Source organism: Polypterus senegalus, chromosome 4, assembly GCF_016835505.1.
Source record: "Polypterus senegalus isolate Bchr_013 chromosome 4, ASM1683550v1, whole genome shotgun sequence".
NCBI lineage: Eukaryota > Metazoa > Chordata > Cladistia > Polypteriformes > Polypteridae > Polypterus > Polypterus senegalus.
In genome coordinates this window covers 219164305-219185893 of record NC_053157.1, presented here as the reverse complement: position 1 = coordinate 219185893, position 21589 = coordinate 219164305, and the positions used below count along the sequence as shown (strand labels likewise).

The 21589-nt window shown below is 39.7% G+C and overlaps 1 gene segment (V, D, J or C); it reads left to right on the top strand.

Moving 5' to 3' along the window:
* The first annotated feature begins 15272 nt into the window (after nucleotides 1-15272).
* LOC120528017 lies at nucleotides 15273-16174 on the top strand. The segment is given in 2 exon segments: nucleotides 15273-15546; nucleotides 15675-16174. Coding segments are annotated over 2 exon segments (369 nt in total).
* The last annotated feature ends 5415 nt before the right edge of the window (nucleotides 16175-21589 follow it).

Below are 21589 nucleotides of genomic sequence, written 5' to 3'. Positions count from 1 at the left end.
ATTGATTCTTAAGAACATGATAGATAGATAGATAGAAATAAAGGCGCTACATGATAGATAGATAGATAGATAGATAGATAGATAGATAGATAGATAGATAGATAGATAGATAGATAGATAGATAGATAGATAGATAGATAGATAGATAGATAGATAGATGAAAGGAGTTATTTGACCTTACAGTGGCTGATTTACAGTACATGAGTGAGAGTCGATCTCTTTGTTTCTTTTCTCTTGCCAGGAGAAAAATGACCCAGAAGATAAACTGCTACCCTGCCTCTGATCTGCCCAGGTCTTAATTCCTTCTGGTGAAAGTTACATTTTACATCTCCTTCATTCTATTCTGAACCCAAATATTTAATAACTGACCAGACTCACCCCATTTGAAGCAAACTACTCTTCACATGCCAAGACAGATGGACACCTGAGTATTCCTAATACTACTGAGTGTTTCACAATCCTTTACTCGGTCAAACAGGGGAGAAATCACCAATCTCAGTCTCACCCAGGGCTTTGCAGGGCAGACAATACTCAGTTGCCATCATCATGTATATCCATGGCACTGGCATGAAATACAAAAATGTTATTTCTATTTTCCTTATACTGTTTTGAAAAACATCTTTCCGTAGTCTTTTCTTGTTTAGTGAAAATCAAAAATTATGACTCAGACTCAATTTTATTTAATTGTATTCAGGGTCATTATTTTTCCAATGTTCCATGTATGCAAGCAGTGAACAAATCAGACCAGGACTTTCAAAAGTACTTTGTGGCCAGTAGTATCTGGAAAGGGGTCTCTCCTTAAACTGCCGTTCCCAAGATTTCTTCCATTTTTTTCCTATAAGGGTTTCTTGGGAGTTTTTTCTTGTCATCTTAGGAAGTCAAGGCTGTGGGGCTGTCAAAAAAAACAGGACCTGGTAAAGCCCACTGTGGCACTCCTTCTGTGATTTTGGTCTATGAAAGAAATGTTAGTCATGTCATCAATTGGGCTGTTCATTGCTCTTGTCATATTTACAGTGCATTGTGTTATTTCAAGGTACATCACGTAACCTGTACACCATTTTGGGGTAGAGTGAGATGCCCACACTGGATGCTTTCTCAACACTGTGGGGGGAGACGGAGATGAGTCTTTTAGCAATTTTGCACCCTCTCGACAGAGTTTGTAAGGAGATCCTTCAACGCATATGCATTACAAAACTAAAAATTTCTATGTAAATTCCTATCTTGAATTCAGTTGGAAAATGTCACTTAGTCCACCTGTGTTTTGAGTACTTGGCCAGAAGAGAAAAGAAGAGAGCAGAAGAAGTCTTGATGACTGATGCCACAGTGGAGTTCATCCATCTTCTTCTTCTTCTTTTGGCTGCTCCCGTTAGGGGTGCCACAGCAGATCATCTTCTTCCATATCTTTCTGTCCTCTGCATCTTGCTCTGTTACACCCATCACCTGCATGTCCTCTCTCACCACATCCATAAACCTTCTCTTATGCCTTCCTCTTTTCCTCTTCCCTGGTAGCTCTATTCTTAGTATCCTTCTCCCAATATACTCAGCATCTCTCCTCTGCACATATCTGAACCAAAGCAATCTCGCCTGTCTGATTTTGTCTCCCAACCGTCCAACTTGAGCTGACCCTCTAATGTACTCATTTCTAATTCTGTTCATCCTCGTCACGCCCAATGCAAATCTTAGCATCTTGAACTCTGCCACCTCCAGCTCTGTGTCCTGCTTTCTGGTCAGTGCCACCGTCTCCAGCCCATATAACATAGCTGGTCTCACTACTGTCCTGTAGACTTTCCCTTTCATTCTTGCTGATACTCATCTGTAACAAATTACTCCTGACATTCTTCTCCACCCATTCCACCCTGCCTGCACTCTCTTCTTCACCTCTCTTATATAATCCCCATTACTCTGTACTGTTGATCCCAAGTATTTAAACTCATCCACCTTCCCCAACTCTACTCCCTGCATCCTCACCATTCCACTGACCTCCCTCTCATTTACACACATGTATTCTGTCTTGTTCCTACTGACCTTCATTCCTCACCTCTCTAGAGCATATCTCCACCTCTCCTGGGTCTCCTCAACCTGCTCCCTACTATCACTACAGATCACAATGTCATCAGCAAACATCATAGTCCACGGGAACTCCTGTCTAATCTCGTCTGTCAACCTGTCCATTACCATTGCAAATAAGATGTAATCCCACCTCCAACTTGAATGCATCCATCACTCCTACCGCAGACCTCACCACTGTCACACTTCCCTCGTACATATCCCATTACAACTCTTACATACTTCTCTGCCACTCCCAACTTCTTCATACAATACCACAACTCCTCTTGAGGCACCCTGTCATATGCTTTCTCCAGGTCCACAAAGACGCAATGCAACTCCTTCTGGCCTTCTCTAAACTTCGACGTCAACATCCTCAGAGCAAACATTGCATGTGTGGTGCTCTTTCTTGGCATGAAACCATACTGCTGCTCACTAATCATCACCTCACTTCTTAACCGAGCTTCCACTACTCTTTCCCATAACTTCATGCTGTGGCTCATCAGTTTTATTCCCCTGTAGTTACTGCAGTCCTGCACATCCCCCTTATTCTTAAATATCGGCACCAGTACACTTCTTCTCCACTCCTCAGGCATCCTCTCACTTTCCAAGATTCCATTAAACAATCTGGTTAAAAACTCCACTGCCATCTCTCCTAAACACCTCCATGCTTCCATAGGTATGTCATCTGGACCAATGGCCTTTCAATTTTTCATCCTCTTCATAGCTGTCCTTACTTTCTCATTGCTAATCCACTGCACTTCCTGATTCACTATCTCCACATCATCCAAGCTCTTCTCTCTCTCTTGTTCTGTTCATTCATCAGCCTCTCAAAGTACTCTTTTCATCTGCTCAACACACTCTCCTCGCTTGTGAGTACATTTCCATCTTTATCCTTTATCACCCTAACCTGCTGCACATCTTTCCCAGCTCGGTCCCTCTGTCTAGCCAATCGGTACATGTCCTTTTCTCCCTCCTTAGTGTCCAACCTCTCATACAACTCATCATACGCCTTTTTTTTAGCCTTTTCCACCTTTCTCTTCACCTTGCGCCTTATCTCCTTGTACTCTTGTCTACTTTCTGCATCTCTCTGACTATCCCACTTTTTCTTTGCCATCCTCTTCCTCTGTAAAATCTCCTGTACTTCCCCATTCCACCACCAAGTTTCTGTTTCCTCCTTCCTCTGTCCAAATGTCACACCAAGCACTCTTCTTGCTGTCACCCTTACTACATCTGCTGTAGTTTCCTAACTGTCTGGTAACTCTTCACTGCCACCCAGTGCCTGTCTCACCTCTTCCCTAAACTCAACCTTGCAGTCTTCCTTTTTCAACTTCCACATTTTATCCTTGGCTCTGCCCTCACTCTCTACCTCTTCTTGATCTCCAACGTCATCCTACAGACCACCATCCTATGCTGCTTAACTACACTTTCCCCTGCCACTACTTTGCAGTCTTCAATCGCCTTCAGATTGACTCTTCTGCATAGGATGTAATCTACGTGTGTGCATCTTCCTCCACTCTTGTATGTAACCCTATGTTCCTCCGTCTTCTTAAAATACGTATTCACCACAGCCATGTCCATCCTTTTGGCAAAATTCACTATCCTCTGACCTTCTTAATTCCTCTTCTTGACACCATACCTACCCATCACCTCCTCGTCTCCATTGTTCCCTTTACCAACATGCCTATTGAAATCCTCTCCAATCATCAATTTCTGTCCCTTGGGTACACTGTTCATCACTTCATCCAGCTTACTCCAAAAATCTTTTTTCTCACCCATTGCACACCCAACTTGAGGGGCATATGCACTAACAACATTCATCATCGCACCTCCAATTTCCAACTTCATAATCATTACTCTGCCTGACACTCTTTTCACCTCCAAAACACTCTTGACATAGTATCAGGGACTGACTTCACTCTGACCAACTGTGGAGTTCAACCTGAAGATGCAGGACATTATTATTGTCTGCAGACAGAAGAAGCCCCACTCACACAGTGACAGATACCAATTAAAAACCTGCCCTGATCAGTGGCACATGTGCAGCCAGTCTTAGCACCGATTCTAAGACAGGAGTCACTGAGTTGAAACATGAACACAAAGAAACTTTAAAATGTATTTGAGATGCAGCAAAACCATATCAACACATGTGATGGTGCGGATCTAGCTCCATGCTCCCTCATCTCATTAGGGAGCCTCTTGAACCCGACACTGTCAATAGCCATAACTGGGATGAGCTGTACAAGTGAGAACAACACATGAAGCAAGGGGAAGGAGCAAAAGTGGTCAGTGTTTTAATTAAAACAATCGAACAAAAACAAGTGTCCCAAAAAGTGCAGTGCTCCAGTATCCATAATTAAATAATCCATAAAAAGGTGTATCAGTGGAGGCTAAAATCACAATAAATAAATCCATTAAAATAAGGTTAAAAATAACCAGCAGGAACAGTCATTTTTAAAAACCTGATGCCTTTTTCTTTTAACAGTGATGGCTTCTCTGCTTATTCTTGCAGCTGAGGAGTCACCCAAACAGCAGACACAGCTGACTTTCTCAGGTCTGGTTGCCTGCCGTCCCATGGCTATGGAGAGGATCCATTGCTGGACTGAGGATCACACCTGGGCTCTACTCTCAAGCCTCCTCAACCCCTGATTCCTTCCTGGTTTTCCACGGTGGACCACGCAAGCTCCGGGTCACTCCCGCTCCTTGGAACAGCTCATCTGGAGCGACCCAAATTCCAACCACCCCAACAGCACTGGCCACACACTCTTCTTCAGGGCTCATTTCCAAGCTGCCTGCTTTCTCATTCTCGAGCCTGCTCTCCTCAGCTCACTTACTCCCACATCGGCTCTTTCTGCCTCCTGCCTTCTTCTCTCTTTAACCTCCGTTCATTTTCCTTTCTCAATCCTTTTTTTTCTCCCCTTGCACTCACGCTTCCCCTTTTTAAATGGGGACGTGGCACAGCTGTGTCAATTAGCAGCTCCCAGTGCCAATTAGGGTCCTACACCTGTGCCCAAGAACCACTCTTGCCACGCTAACACACCTCCTCTTACCAAGATATAAGTGCGGTGATTAATTATTTAAAAAGGTGCCAATCAGCTGTGGACCTCACTTCATCACACACCTCCCCCCTTAAAGGCCGCTAGCTGTTTGCCTCCTCCAATCCAGTGCAACTAGTGGCACAGGTCCATGGCGTGGCCCTATACTGCACTAAAAACAAATCAATAAAAGCACTAAAACAACCCAAGACACTGTTAAAAACAGTACATTAAAAGAATAAGACCTTTAAAAAGACAATAAAACAATCAATAAGTAAATGTCCATTAAAAATTCAGTCTTTAAAATGTCCTCCATTGGCTTGGTTCTGTGGGTACTTTCAAAGTCTGGTACCTATCCCGCTTGCTACGCTGTCTCCTTTTCTTCTTTCCTCATTGCCACTCATCCCACCACTGCCACCATTTGTGACAGTGTTGGATTCAAGAGGCTCCCAAACGAGAAGAGGGACCATGGAGTTGGACCTGCACCGTCACATAACATTTTTACAAAATACCTATAAAGTGAAATAAATTGAATCAGTAAAAGCTGTTCTGCACTGCATTAAGTAAGCAATGAGCAGATTTAATGAGAAGACTGCTTTCTGTCATCAGTTGATTCTAATGAAATAAGCTACACAGTTAGCATTATGATATGGTGTTATTATTTTAACTTCTTTTAAGATTACGGTCTTGGTGTGATGGTAGTAATTGTACACCACAATGTATATATTACTGTGTTCAATATCATCTCAGATATATATTACAAGATTAGAACATTAGAAAATTAGAACAATCTAAACAAGAACAGGCCATTCAGGTTAACAAAGCTTGCCAGTCCTATCAACTTAATTCTTCCTAAAAACATTGAGTTTTGAAAGTCCTTAAACTCTTACTGTCTATTATGCTACATGGTAGCTTATTCCAAGTGTCTATGGTTCTCTGTGTAAAGAAAACTTCCTAATGTTTGAGCAAAATTTACCCTTAACAAGTTTCCAACTGTGTCCCCGTGTTCCTGATGAACTGATCATTCTCTTTAATAAAACCCTTGTGTGCGTCCAGTTGTCCGTGTGTGTCTTCAGGTGAAGTGCGCATGCGTGGAGCCACGCATGACACCGTGGACTCGCATACACTGGAAGCTGGGCACACAATGAATGGCATGACACCGGTGGACTCGCACATTACACTGGAAGCTGGGCACACATGCTGATTTGGTACTAGCCTCAGTCGTGCATGCTAAGCAAATAAAGGTGGAAGAGAGTGCTAATTGCTCGCAGCCACATTAAATCCGTTGCTGGGGAGACGCCACACATAGTGTCCCGCGCATTTTCTGGGGAGAGTGCTGATTGGGTACTCGCAGCCGCGCACATAAAATCCATTGCTGGAGAGACGCCACACATAGTGTCCCGCGCATTTTCTGGAGAGAGTGCTGATTGGGTACTCGCGGCCGCGCACATAAAATCCATTGCTGGAGAGACGCCACATATAGTGCCCCGCGCATTTTTACTAACTATCTACTAACAACATGCCACCCAAAAAAAAGGACACGTCATGTGGGACAAAAGACACTGACACTCAAACCCTTTTTAAGCAACATCTCCTGAAAGAACAGAAATCTCAACAAGTAAAAGAAAGGCTGATAGACAAAGAAAAATAAGAGCACATAGATCTATTGAAGACAAAGAAAATGAGCGTCATAAAAACGCTACAAGAAAGACTCAGAAGAGCAAATAGATCAATAGAAGAACAGGAAAATGAGCGTCAGAAAAATGCCAAAACACACAGAGCTAAGAGAGCAAGTCTTTCTGCTGATGAACGAAAATCAATGTGTCAGCAACAAGCTAAAATAAAGAGAGGCAGGATAAGAGATCTTCAAACAGACACAACAGACAATTACAACGTCTGCGACATGCAAAATTACAGAGACTGGCCCGGAGTAAGCGAGTGGAAACAAAAGAATTAAGAGCCACAATAGAAGGAATGTACTGCACTTATAAATGATATGGTGAATATTAATGAGGGTAACATCATACCCCACACATGTGGAGATTTAAATCACATATTCACATATGCAACTTTTCTCAAGCAAAACATTTTGAAGCGGAAAGACCATCTGATCAAAAATTTACACTGTGTTGCTCAAAAGGAAAAGTATATCTTCAACCAATTCGAACAAATCATTTCATACAACAGCTTAATACAGGTTAGCATCATTACAGCAAAAATTTCATGGATAATATAAGGTCAATAAATAGTGCTCTAGCATTTGCATCTATGGGAGCTAACATTTCACATCCTTGGCTATGAAAGACCATACTGTTTCCGAATCCACGGTTCAATTTGTCACAGAGCAGGAACACTACATCCTCAACAGGGCGAAAACAGACAGTTTGCACAATTATACATTTTAGATCCCTCTGAAGCTGCAGAGCAAAGAATGCAAATTTCTGCCAACTCGGGAATAAATTCAGAGCTTATGCAAACATTAAGTACATTTATGGCGCAATTCAATCCTTTTGCAGAGGCCTGCAAAATGTTGTACCAAGTTGAAAAAGAATATGAGGAGGAAGCCACCAAAACCGGCAATGTTATTAAGGAATTGTCCATGACAATAGTACAAGATTGCAAAAATAACCAAAGCTTATGCTATACATTTATGCGCACCTAAATATAATGAGGTTGCTTTTTATTTTTCAAAATCATGATCGGAGAACCACCACTTGAAAAAGATCTTCTTATACACTGCAAAACAAGTGAAGATAATACAAACCAAAGAACAACACAAAGAATTTGTGTCCTTGATCCAAATTTGGAACCCATGGTTTACCCATTGTTATTCCCCTATGGGGATCAAAGCTGGGGAATTGACATACCTTTGCAAAACAGCCCACAAGCTTTATTAACTTTAGCAAACCAGTCACGCAATCCTAGAGTTAGAGTCACTCAAATGCAATACTACGGTTACCGTCTTTCCATCAGAGAGGATTTTAACCCCTTCTTAAATGCTGGCCGCCTTACACAGCAATATATAGTTGATGCATATGTAAAAACAGAAGCCAACAGACTCAATTATATACGTCAAAATCAGCCTAAATTGCGCATTGAAAAATACTCAGGATTAATGGATCATTTACTTAATGAAGCCAATGAAGCAGGCCTGAGTCCTGGAAAAATGTATATTTTGCCTTCTTCATTTGCAGGTAGCCCCAGAAACATGCTACAGAATTATCAAGATGCTATGGCAATTGTCAGAAAATATGGAAACCTGATCTTTTTATTACAATGACATGCAATCCCAAATGGGAAAAGATTGTAAATAACCTTCAACATGGTCAACCTGTTGATGGACAACCACATTTAGTTGCAAGAGTATTTCACCTTAAACTGAAAGCTCTGATCGATGATATCTGTAAAAAACATATTTTTGGACTCCTAAAAGCAATAGTCTACGTGATGGAATTTCAAAAGAGAGGTTTACCACATGCTCACATACTTCTCATTCCTAAAGAAAGCTGTAAACCAAAAAATGAAGAACTGATAGATAAAATTGTCTCTGCTGAAATCCCTAATCTAGAAATCACTCCTCGCTTACATGCAATTGTAAAAAAACATATGATTCATGGACCATGTGGAGCACTCAATCCTAATTCTTCATGCATGACAAATGACAAATGCTCTAAGGATTTTCCGAAGGAATTCCAAATAAAAACTATTGCTAACAGCAATGGCTTTCCAAAGTACAAGAGAAAAAATACAGGCCAAAGTATAATTCTTATTAAATTGATAACAGTTGGGTTGTACCATATAATCCTTACCTAGCCTTGAAGTACAATTGCCACATTAATGTTGAAGTTTGCGCATCAGTGAAAAGCGTTAAATACCTTTTTAAATATGTGTACAAAGGTCATGATTGTGCTTGTGAATTTCCCCTGGGATTAATAAAGTATCTATCTATCTATCTATCTATCTATCTATCTATCTATCTATCTATCTATCTATCTATCTATCTATCTATCTATCTATCTATCTATCTATCTAATGTTGTCATTCAAGAACAAGGTACTTTGAATCACGATGAAATTAAGACCTTTATTAATTCAAGGTATGTCAGCGCTTCAGAAGCAGCATGGCACTTGAATGGGTTTGAAATGCATTATCAATCACATACCATCCATAGATTACCGGTGCATCTGCCTGAAGAACAATCAGTGTTTTTCAACCCAAATGACATTACCAGAGTGGTACAGAGAGCTTCAAACCGTGATACTCAATTGACAGCTTGGTTCAAATTAAATCAACAAAAACATGAAGCAAAGACCATATTATATTCTGACATTCCTTTGCACTATGTGTTTGACTCTGAAAATTGTACTTGGAAATTACGTCAACGTGGTGCAGAAAAAGTTATTGGACGAATGTATTCTGTCAATTTTACATCAGATACAGAGCGCTACTGTCTGCGTCTACTATTGCTACATGTTCCAGGTGCTGTATCCTTTGAAGATCTGAGGACAGTACATGGAAATGTCTATCCCACTTTCCGAGAGGCCGCAAAAGCTAAAGGACTTATTGATGATGATGAAGTGTGGGACAACACTATGGAAGATGCTGTCCAATTCACAATGCCTAAACAACTTAGGGAATTATTTGCATATATCTGCGTTTTTGCATCATTACAAAATATGACTGATCTTTTCCTGAAATATGAGCAATACCTCATTGAGGATTTAGTTCACAAACATAAACAACACTATGATGATTGCACAATATGTCGTAACATCGCACTTAAAGAAATATCCAACATTCTGGTACTACATGGCAAAACCTGTGAAGATTTTGGATTTCGTTCCACAATGCCAAATACTGGTCTACTTTGGAATACGTATGACAAGGAATTTCAAAAACACAGAGCTGAAGAAATGGAGAAAACATTAAACAGACAACAAAAATCAGCTTTAGAAAAAATATTGTCTGCAACCAAAAATGTCAACCTTTGCCACCGTTGTTTTTTCTTAGATGGTCCAGGAGGAAGTGGTAAAACCAATCTTTACAAAACCCTTCTCAGCACAGTTCGTGGACAAGGTAACATTGCACTCCCTGAAGCCTCCACAGGTATAGCAGCCAATCTTCTTGAGGGTGGAAGAACATACCACTCTCAGTTCAAATTACCTGTTCCGATACTTGACAACTTAATATGAAATATGCGCCTCAATTCTGCTGATGCTGAAAATTTGAGATCATCTACAATACTCATTTGGGATGTGTACTATGGCCCCCTCTACAGCTGTTGCAGTGGTTGACAAACTGCTGAAACAAATAATGGATAACCACAAACCCTTTGGAGGAAAAGTTTTCTTACTTGGTGGAGATTTTCGGCAAACACTTCCCGTGGTTCCTCATGATGACCGGACAAAAACTGTCGAAGCAGGTATAAAGTATAATAAACTGTGGCAAAACTTCCAAGTACTTAACCTTACAAACAATATCCGTTCAGTTGACACTGAATTCAGCAACTGGCTGATCCAAGTTGGCAATGGTGATACACCACACATTGATGGTTTGCCTGAAGACATAATTGAAATCCCTTCAAAAATTTTATGCACAGGAGATATCATCAAAGACTTATTTGGAGAAAGAATTCCTGTTGCTGAAGTCTCAAAGATAGCAAAAAAATATATTCTTTGCCCAAAGAACTCTGATGTTGATACCATAAATGAGGAGGTGCTAAACATTTTGGAAGGAGATACTGTGACATTCCTCAGCTCAAACTCAATTGATGACTCGACTGAGCAAGATATGCAGAACTATCCTATTGAGTTTCTTAATTAGCTAACTCCAACAGGAATGCTGAGGCATAAACTGAACCTTAAAAAGGGAGCAATAATTATGCTCCTTAGAAATATAAACACTAAAAGAGGATTGTGCAATGGAACCCGCCTCTTTGTTAAAGACTTGAAAAGAAATCTCATCAATGCTCAAGTAATAACAGGTTCAGCTGAAGGGGACATCGTCTTTATTCCCCGTATTGATTTGGCTCCGTCCTGTACTAATTTACCCTTTACCTTAAGAAGGCGACAATTTCCTGTTACATTAGCCTTTGCCATAACAATTAATAAAGCTCAGGGGCAAACCTTAGAAAAAGTTGGCATTTACTTGCCACAACCAGTATTCAGCCACGGTCAGTTGTATGTTGCATTATCAAGAGTTAGAAGTTTTTCAGATGTTGTTGTCAAGGTTGTAGATGGTCCTGAACAAGACAAACTGTTGCCAAACTCAGACAGAGTATTTACAAAAAATGTTGTCTATAATGAAATTTTATAGAAAAATGTTATGAGGTAAAAAAATAAAAACTTTTTCCTAAATATATTCTTCAGATATTGTGTATTACAGATTGTTACAAAGTTTTACACTAAGGCAATATTAATTATACTTACTGTATTATCATATATGTTTCTATTTTATTTTTATTATTATTTTACTTTAGGCTTCTTGCAAAAATATTTTTGACAAAAAAAAATTATAACAAGAAACAGAATGAGGTCGAAGACCCTTGCCATTTAATATAGATTGTTCCTACTAATGTTTATACACTACTGTTCTAGCGCCCGTTATTGTAACGGGCTTAATGTCTAGTTTTAAAATAACAGTCTTGATCCACTGTACTAATTCCCTTCATAATTTTAAACACTTCAATCAGGTCACCTCTTAATCTTTTTTTCCTTAAACTGATAAGGCCCAGCTCTTCTAATCTTTCTTCATAATTCATCCCCTGTATCACTGGAATGAGCCTAGTCACTCTACTCTGGACCTTTTCTATCGCAGAGACCAAAACTGCCCACAATACTTCAGATGAGGCCTCACCAATGTATTATAAAGGTTGAGCAGAACCTCCTTGGACTTGTACTTCACACATCAAGGCGCTATATAATCTCACATTCTGTTTGCTTCTTAATGGCTTCTGAACACTGTCTACCAGCTGACAGCGTAGAGTCCACCTTCTGTCAAACCTGTCAAGGGTTTATATATGTACTCACTAGCCTCCTTAAGAAGTCGAGGGTAAATATTATCTGAGCAGCACTTCTCCCTCTACAATTTCTGAATCACTCAGTACCTCCTCAGTAGTCGCATTTACCTCTGGGAGGTTATCCACTTCCTCACTTATGAAGACCTCAGAAAAATGAAAGTTTAGAGCATCCGCTATTTCACTGTCTGTCTCCAGCATGTGTAGCCAAAGGAGGCAGAGCCACTTAGTCATGCAGCTGGGGAATAAGAAACTGAAGATCTCATTTCTGCTTCAGCACTGTTTCATTTGTGCTTCCTGATTTTGATATGCAATTTGTGTTTCTTGTGCAGATTTTCTGGTTTTGAACACTGCTTTGTTCATTAAATACTGATATACAGTATGTTTTCTGATTTTGAATTGTTTTCCTCTTTGGTTTGCCTATTTAGAAAACTCTCAAATAAATCCTTTAAAAATTAAAGAAATCTTTAATATTAAAAGGGCACCAGGTCTAAGCCCTAACCACAACACAGACAAGCAGAACACAAATTGTCACACAGCACACTTTTATTCACAGGGTGGGAAGCGTTTTCTTTGCTCCCCACAACAGCACAATGTCCAGAAGACAAAGCACAGTCTTTTTGTTCTCTATTTCTCTCCGCCTGCACTCCTCTACCAGCAAGCTTCATCCACATCCTCCTGAATTTGCCTACTTGAATGGAGTGGGGGTTGATTCTCATTTAATTCTGCTTCTATTTACTTAATTACTCATAAGGACAAAATGAACAGATTTGCAAATTTATTAAAAATCAAAACTGAAATCTCTGATTCATGTAAATATTTAGACCCTTTGTAGAAGTCCCTTTTTTAACAATTACAACTTCAAGCTGTCTTGGGTAAATCTCTTTAAGCTTCACACATCTGGAATTGGGCAGTTTGTCCCATTCTTTCTGATAGATACTCTCAAGCTTCACTTGAAAAAGTGGGACGTGTCTGTTAATTTCGATCTTCAGGTCTCTACACACATGATTTTCTATGGGGTTTCATTCTGGGCTTTGGCTCAGCCATTCAAGGACAGTCAGTGACGTCACCTGAAGCCACTCCAGTGTTGTCTTGCTTGTAAGCTTCAGGTCATTGTTGTGCTGAAAGGTGGATCGTCACCCCAGTATGAGGTTACATGCACTGTGGCGCAGGTTTTCTTCTAGGTCCTCTTTGTAATTGTCTTGCATTGTAAAGTCAATTCTTACCAGTCTCTCTATCCCTTTTGCTGAGAAGCCCCCATAGCATGATGCTGCCCCCACCATGCTTCACTGTAGAGATGGTATTAGGCAGGTGATGAGCAGAGCCTGGTCTTTTCATGACATAATGCTTGTATTTCTGCCCAGAGAGTTCAATTTTTGTCAATTCAGAGCATAAAGTCTTTTTCCTCATGCTCTTAGAGTACAAATTAGGTTGTCAAAAGCTTTTTACTAAGGTGGCTTCTTTCTACCCACTCTACCATAAATGTGTGACTGATGGAGTGCTGGTGAGGTGGTCATCCTTCAGACAGACTCTCCCATCTCAGCCAAGACTTTTGAAGCTCTATTAGAGTGGCCACTGGGGTCTTGGTCATCACCTTATCCATGGCCCTTCTCACCTTATTACTCAGTTTGGCAAGATGGAAAACTATAGGAGGTGTCATGGTGGTTCCAGACTTCTTTCATTTCACAATTACCTGATGTCACTCTGTTCCTGGGAACACCCAAAGCTATGGAAATGGTTTTGTACCCTTTCCTTGATCGACACTTCACCACAATTTTTTTTCTAATGGTTAGACTGAGCTGCTTGGACTTCATGGCTAATATTTCATCCTGACATGCGGTGTTATTACAGAATATTCAGAGGTAAAAGTGTGCCTTTCTAAACAGTGTTTAATTAATTTAATTTTCCTATAGTGAACTTCAATCAACTTATAGAAACAGTCAGTCAGTCAGTCATTTTCCAACCCGCTATATCCTAACACAGCCAATCCCAGCCAACACAGGGCACAAGGCAGGAACAAACCCCGGGCAGGGTGCCAGCCCACCGCAGGTTATACAAACATCTCATAGAAAATAAAAGCAAACAAGTTGCACCGAGCCATGACTTGGAGTGCCACATCAAAGGGTATGAAGACTTACTGTACATGAAGGAGAGATTTCAGTTGTTGATTTTTAATAAATTTGCAATCCTTTCTGCAAGCATGCTTTTGCATTGTCATTGTGGATTGTTGAATGTACACTGATGTGAAGAAAATGCAAATATGTATTAATGTAAAAATTAAACTTATAACACAACAAAGTGTATAGAAAGTGAAGGAATCTGAATCCAGTGTAAGTAAGTAAAAGGCTTATTGTGAGTGTGACCAGTAGAGGGCGTTGTAGCACCCCAAACTTCAGATACAATGTCACAGATGCAAGTCCCGGTTTAAATAAAAGGTTTATTTGCACAAATACCTTTCTAAAAGGCTTCAACGATGACACAAACACAACACGATTCTCTTCTTATGTTACGAATGACACAATGGTGGCACTGCTGCCTTAAATTAATGAGGACAGGGTTCCCATTCCAGGTGGCCCCTGTGTGAAGTCTGAAAGTCTTTCTTGTGTCCATGTGGCTTTCCTCCATGTTCTCCAGATTCCTCCAAGGACATGCAGGTTACAGTATGTAAACCGGTGATGCTAAATGGACAACTGATGTGTGTGTGTGTGTGTGTGTGTGTGTGTGTGTGTGTGTGTGTGTGTGTTCACCCTGAAATCAGCTTGTGTCTTGTCCAAGGACTGTTCTTGCCTTAAGCTTTCTGGGATATGTTTCAGCTTCCCTGCAATCCTGTAGTGGATAAGATGGATTAGAAAATAGATAGATGGATAATATCATGTTTTTATTCATATTCCAAGGCCTGTTGCTGGGTTCATCTACATCAGTAATCTTTACTTTATACAGCAATGCACTATATTATGTGGGAAGCAATTGAACTTATATTGCTGAAAAAAAAAACAACAAAAAAAAACTGAACAAAGGCAAAAATGATTAGCATTTGTTATAGCAATTAAATTTTTTGACACCAGCAAAAAGATTCAGTCAGTGCTACAGCGAAGCCAGCTAATCACACATACACAGTACATGCAGGGAATGGACAGTCACGTCACCGAGTGTTCAGGACAAAAATGATATCCAGCCTTCCTTAATTCAAAATGAGTGAGGCTTTGATAAAACCACAAAATGGCAGATACATTAATTCTCCCTTCTCTCAGTTCATTGTTAGCAAACCCTCACTTCATTTCCTTTGTTTCTTCCCCATTCAGGATTTGCATACTGACGTCTCTCCTCAAAGCTGCTTGAGACATAAAGAGTGAAGTCACTGAGATCGAGTCAGTTAAGCCTGTCTCTAAGACACAGTGGAGATGGATTTCTCACTTCTGTTTTTGGTGACCTTCTTTGTGTTGTTTGAAGGTGAGATTAACAAATAAAATTATCACACCTGTTATGTGAATTCTACTGAGTAGTACTGTAATTGTATTTATGTTTAAAAAATAAACTAATTGCACTTTATTTAATCTCTTGTAATCTCTTCAATCCAGGATCCTATGGAGATATCATCATGACTCAGTCTCCCTCAAGTCGGTCTGCACGGCCAGGAGAAACTGTCAGCATAAACTGTAAAGCCAGCAGCTCCATTACCGATAGCAGCTATACTTATCTTGACTGGTATCAGCAGAAAACAGGAGAAGCTCCAAAACTTCTGATTTATGATGCAAGCACTCTGCAGTCTGGGATCTCAAGTCGCTTCAGTGGCAGTGGCTCAGGACTTGATTATACTCTGAGCATCAGTAACGTGCAGCCTGAAGATGCAGGGCATTACTACTGTCAGCAGGGCTATGATTGGCCTCTCACACAGTGACACAGAGCCGTACAAAAACTCCCTCGACTTGTCTGTGCAGCTGCTGTTCTTGATTTTGCTGATGATAAGAGAGAAGTCACAGGGTTGGCATACAAAGGAGAAAGAAAAGAGTAAAAAACAGAGAACAGAAAGAGAGTCTTCTGTTCACAACATATTACAGAAAAGGGCAACACATGAGAAAATAACCCAATCCTGAAAACCTTTAGGGTAAAGAAATAATATTCTAAATATTTCTATATTACTAGCTGTGTTAGTTGTCTTTGCCTGGAAAATTTCATAAGGTAATGGAACTTAGTTATATTGTTGTTGGTTATTAGAACATATTGCAAGTACTTTGTAACTAAGTAAATACTTATCTGTGCACAGTATTTGTATTTTTTTTTTTTAATAAAAAGCTGATATTACTAGCAGGAAGTATGGCATAGTGGTCAAGGCTTCGGACATCTAACCTTGTGGTTCAAATCCTGGTACTGACACTGTGTGACGATGAGCCGGTCACTGCACCTTTATGTCTTCTAATTTGGAAAAAGAAATTAAACCAACTGTATCTCAAATGTTATCAGTCACCTTTAATAAAAACACCATAGAAATAAGTAATAATAATATTATCAGGTCACTGGAGCAGCGTACTCTTAATCATTCTATACACATTTATTCATGCATTAAACATTCCTGTATTAGACCAATTTCTGCTTTTTGTATTTAAACTTTAGGTAATAAAAAGATCCAAGGTTATTTTTTTAATTGTGTACAACTATTTCTGCTGATTTTAGAAATATAAACACTAAAAAGAGGATTGTGCAATGGAACCCGCCTCTTTGTTAAAGACTTGAAAAGAAATCTCATCAATGCTCAAGTAATAACAGGTTCAGCTGAAGGGGACATCGTCTTTATTCCCCGTATTGATTTGGCTCCGTCCTGTACTAATTTACCCTTTACCTTAAGAAGGCGACAATTTCCTGTTACATTAGCCTTTGCCATAACAATTAATAAAGCTCAGGGCAAACCTTAGAAAAGTTGGCATTTACTTGCTACAACCAGTATTCAGCCACGGTCAGTTATATGTGCATTATCAAGAGTTAGAAGTTTTTCAGATGTTGTTGTCAAGGTTGTAGATGGTCCTGAACAAGACAAACTGTTGCCAAACTCAGACAGAGTATTTACAAAAAATGTTGTCTATAATGAAATTTTATAGAAAAATGTTATAAGGTAAAAAAATAAAAACTTTTTCCTAAATATCTTCTTCAGATATTGTGTATTACAGATTGTTACAAAGTTTTACACTAAGGCAATATTAATTATACTTACTGTATTATCATATATGTTTCTATTTTATTTTTATTATTATTTTACTTTAGGCTTCTTGCAAAAATATTTTTGACAAAAAAAAATTATGACAAGAAACAGAATGAGGTCGAGGACCCTTGCCATTTAATATAGGCTGTTCCTACTAATGTTTATGCAATACTGTTCTAGCGTCCATTATTGTAACGGGCTTAATGTCTAGTTTTAAAATAACAGTCTCAATCCACTGTACTAATTCCCTTCATAATTTTAAACACTTCAATCAGGTCACCTCTTAATCTTTTTTTCCTTAAACTGATAAGGCCCAGCTCTTCTAATCTTTCTTCATAATTCATCCCCTGTAGCACTGGAATGAGCCTAGTCACTCTACTCTGGACCTTTTCTATCGCAGAGACCAAAACTGCCCACAATACTTCAGATGAGGCCTCACCAATGTATTATAAAGGTTCAGCAGAACCTCCTTGGACTTGTACTTCACACATCAAGGCGCTATATAATCTGACATTCTGTTTGCCTTCTTAATGGCTTCTGAACACTGTCTACCAGCTGACAGCGTAGAGTCCACCTTCTGTCAAACCTGTCAAGGGTTTATATATGTACTCACTAGCCTCCTTAAGATGTCGAGGGTAAATATTATCTGAGCAGCACTTCTCCCTCTACAATTTCTGAATCACTCAGTACCTCCTCAGTAGTCGCATTTACCTCTGGGAGGTTATCCACTTCCTCACTTATGAAGACCTCAGAAAAATGCAAGTTTAGAGCGTTTGCTATTTCACTGTCTGTCTCCAGCATGTGTTGCCAAAGGAGGCAGAGCCACTTAGTTATGCAGCTGGGGAATAAGAAACTGAAGATCTCATTTCTGCTTCAGCACTGTTTCATTTGTGCTTCCTGATTTTGATATGCAATTTGTGTTTCTTGTGCAGATTTTCTGGTTTTGAACACTGCTTTGTTCATTAAATACTGATATACAGTATGTTTTCTGATTTTGAATTGTTTTCCTCTTTGGTTTGCCTATTTAGAAAACTCTCAAATAAATCCTTTAAAAATTAAAGAAATCTTTAATATTAAAAGGGCACCAGGTCTAAGCCCTAACCACAACACAAACAAGCAGAACACAAATTGTCACACAGCACACCTTTATTTATAGGGTGGGAAGCATTTTCTTTGCTCCCCACAAGAGCACAATGTCCAGAAGACAAAGCACAGTCTTTTTGTTCTTTTTTTCTCTCCTGCCTGCACCTCCTCTACCAGCAAGCTTCATCCACATCCTCCTGAATTTGCCTACTTGAATGGAGTGGGGGTTGATTCTCATTTAATTCTGCTTCTATTTACTTAATTACTCATAAGGACAAAATGAACAGATTTGCAAATTTATTAAAAATCAAAAACTGAAATCTCTGATTCATGTAAATATTTAGACCCTTTGTAGAAGTCCCTTTTTTAACAATTACAACTTCAAGCTGTCTTGGGTAAATCTCTTTAAGCTTCACACATCTGGAATTGGGCAGTTTGTCCCATTCTTTCTGATAGATACTCTCAAGCTTCACTTGAAAAAGTGGGACGTGTCTGTTAATTTCGATCTTCAGGTCTCTACACACATGATTTTCTATGGGGTTTCATTCTGGGCTTTGGCTCAGCCATTCAAGGACAGTCAGTGACGTCACCTGAAGCCACTCCAGTGTTGTCTTGCTTGTAAGCTTCAGGTCATTGTTGTGCTGAAAGGTGGATCGTCACCCCAGTATGAGGTTACATGCACTGTGGCGCAGGTTTTCTTCTAGGTCCTCTTTGTAATTGTCTTGCATTGTAAAGTCAATTCTTACCAGTCTCTCTATCCCTTTTGCTGAGAAGCCCCCATAGCATGATGCTGCCCCCACCATGCTTCACTGTAGAGATGGTATTAGGCAGGTGATGAGCAGAGCCTGGTCTTTTCATGATATAATGATTGTATTTCTGCCCAGAGAGTTCATTTTTTGTCAATTCAGAGCATAAAAGTCTTTTTCCTCATGCTCTTAGAGTACAAATTAGGTTGTCAAAAGCTTTTTACTTAGGTGGCTTCTTTCTACCCACTCTACCATAAATGTGTGACTGATGGAGTGCTGGTGAGGTGGTCATCCTTCAGACAGACTCTCCCATCTCAGCCAAGACTTTTGAAGCTCTATTAGAGTGGCCACTGGGGTCTTGGTCATCACCTTATCCATGGCCCTTCTCACCTTATTACTCAGTTTGGCAAGATGGAAAACTATAGGAGGTGTCATGGTGGTTCCAGACTTCTTTCATTTCACAATTACCTGATGTCACTCTGTTCCTGGGAACACCCAAAGCTATGGAAATGGTTTTGTACCCTTTCCTTGATCGACACTTCACCACAATTTTTTTTCTAATGGTTAGACTGAGCTGCTTGGACTTCATGGCTAATATTTCATCCTGACATGCGGTGTTATTACAGAATATTCAGAGGTAAAAGTGTGCCTTTCTAAACAGTGTTTAATTAATTTAATTTTCCTATAGTGAACTTCAATCAACTTATAGAAACAGTCAGTCAGTCAGTCATTTTCCAACCCGCTATATCCTAACACAGCCAATCCCAGCCAACACAGGGCACAAGGCAGGAACAAACCCCGGGCAGGGTGCCAGCCCACCGCAGGTTATAGAAACATCTCATAGAAAATAAAAGCAAACAAGTTTCACCGAGCCATGACTTGGAGTGCCACAGCAAAGGGTATGAAGACTTACTGTACATGAAGGAGAGATTTCAGTTGTTGATTTTTTAATAAATTTGCAATCCTTTCTGCAAGCATGCTTTTGCATTGTCATTGTGGATTGTTGAATGTACACTGATGTGAAGAAAATGCAAATATGTATTAATATAAAAATTAAACTTATAACACAACAAAGTGTATAGAAAGTGAAGGAATCTGAATCCAGTGTAAGTAAGTAAAAGGCTTATTGTGAGTGTGACCAGTAGAGGGCGTTGTAGCACCCCAAACTTCAGATAAAATGTCACAGATGCAAGTCCCGGTTTAAATAAAAGGTTTATTTGCACAAATACCTTTCTAAAAGGCTTCAACGATGACACAAACACAACACGATTCTCTTCTTATGTTACGAATGACACAATGGTGGCACTGCTGCCTTAAATTAATGAGGACAGGGTTCCCATTCCAGGTGGCCCCTGTGTGAAGTCTGCAAGTCTTTCTTGTGTCCATGTGGCTTTCCTCCATGTTCCCCAGATTCCTCCAAGGACATGCAGGTTACAGTATGTAAACCGGTGATGCTAAACGGACAACTGATGTGTGTGTGTGTGTGTGTGTGTGTGTGTGTGTGTGTGTGTGTGTGTGTCACCCTGAAATCAGCTTGTGTCTTGTCCAAGGACTGTTCTTGCCTTAAGCTTTCTGGGATATGTTTCAGCTTCCCTGCAATCCTGTAGTGGATAAGATGGTTAGAAAATAGATAGATGGATAATATCATGTTTTTATTCATATTCCAAGGCCTGTTGCTGGGTTCATCTACATCAGTAATCTTTACTTTATACAGCAATGCACTATATTATGTGGGAAGCAATTGAACTTATATTGCTGAAAAAAAAACCAACAAAAAAAACTGAACAAAGGCAAAAATGATTAGCATTTGTTATAGCAATTACATTTTTTGACACCAGCAAAAAGATTCAGTCAGTGCTACAGCGAAGCCAGCTAATCACACATACAGCTACACAGTACATGCAGGGAATGGACAGTCAGGTCTTCGAGTGTTCAGGACAAAAATGATATCCAGCCTTCCTTAATTCAAAATGAGTGAGGCTTTGATAAAACCACAAAATGGCAGATACATTAATTCTCCCTTCTCTCAGTTCATTGTTAGCAAACCCTCACTTCATTTCCTTTGTTTCTTCCCCATTCAGGATTTGCATACTGACGTCTCTCCTCAAAGCTGCTTGAGACATAAAGAGTGAAGTCACTGAGATCGAGTCAGTTAAGCCTGTCTCTAAGACACAGTGGAGATGGATTTCTCACTTCTGTTTTTAGTGACCTTCTTTGTGTTGTTTGAAGGTGAAATCAAGAAATAAAATTATCACACCTATTATGTAAATTATACTAAGTAGTACTGTAATTGTATTTATGTGTAAACAATTAGCTAATTGTACTTTATTTAATCTCTTGTAATCTCTTCAATCCAGGATCCTATGGAGATATCATCATGACTCAGTCTCCCTCAAGTCTCTCTGCACGGCCAGGAGAAACTGTCAGCATAAACTGTAAAGCCAGCAGCTCCATTACCGATAGCAGCAAT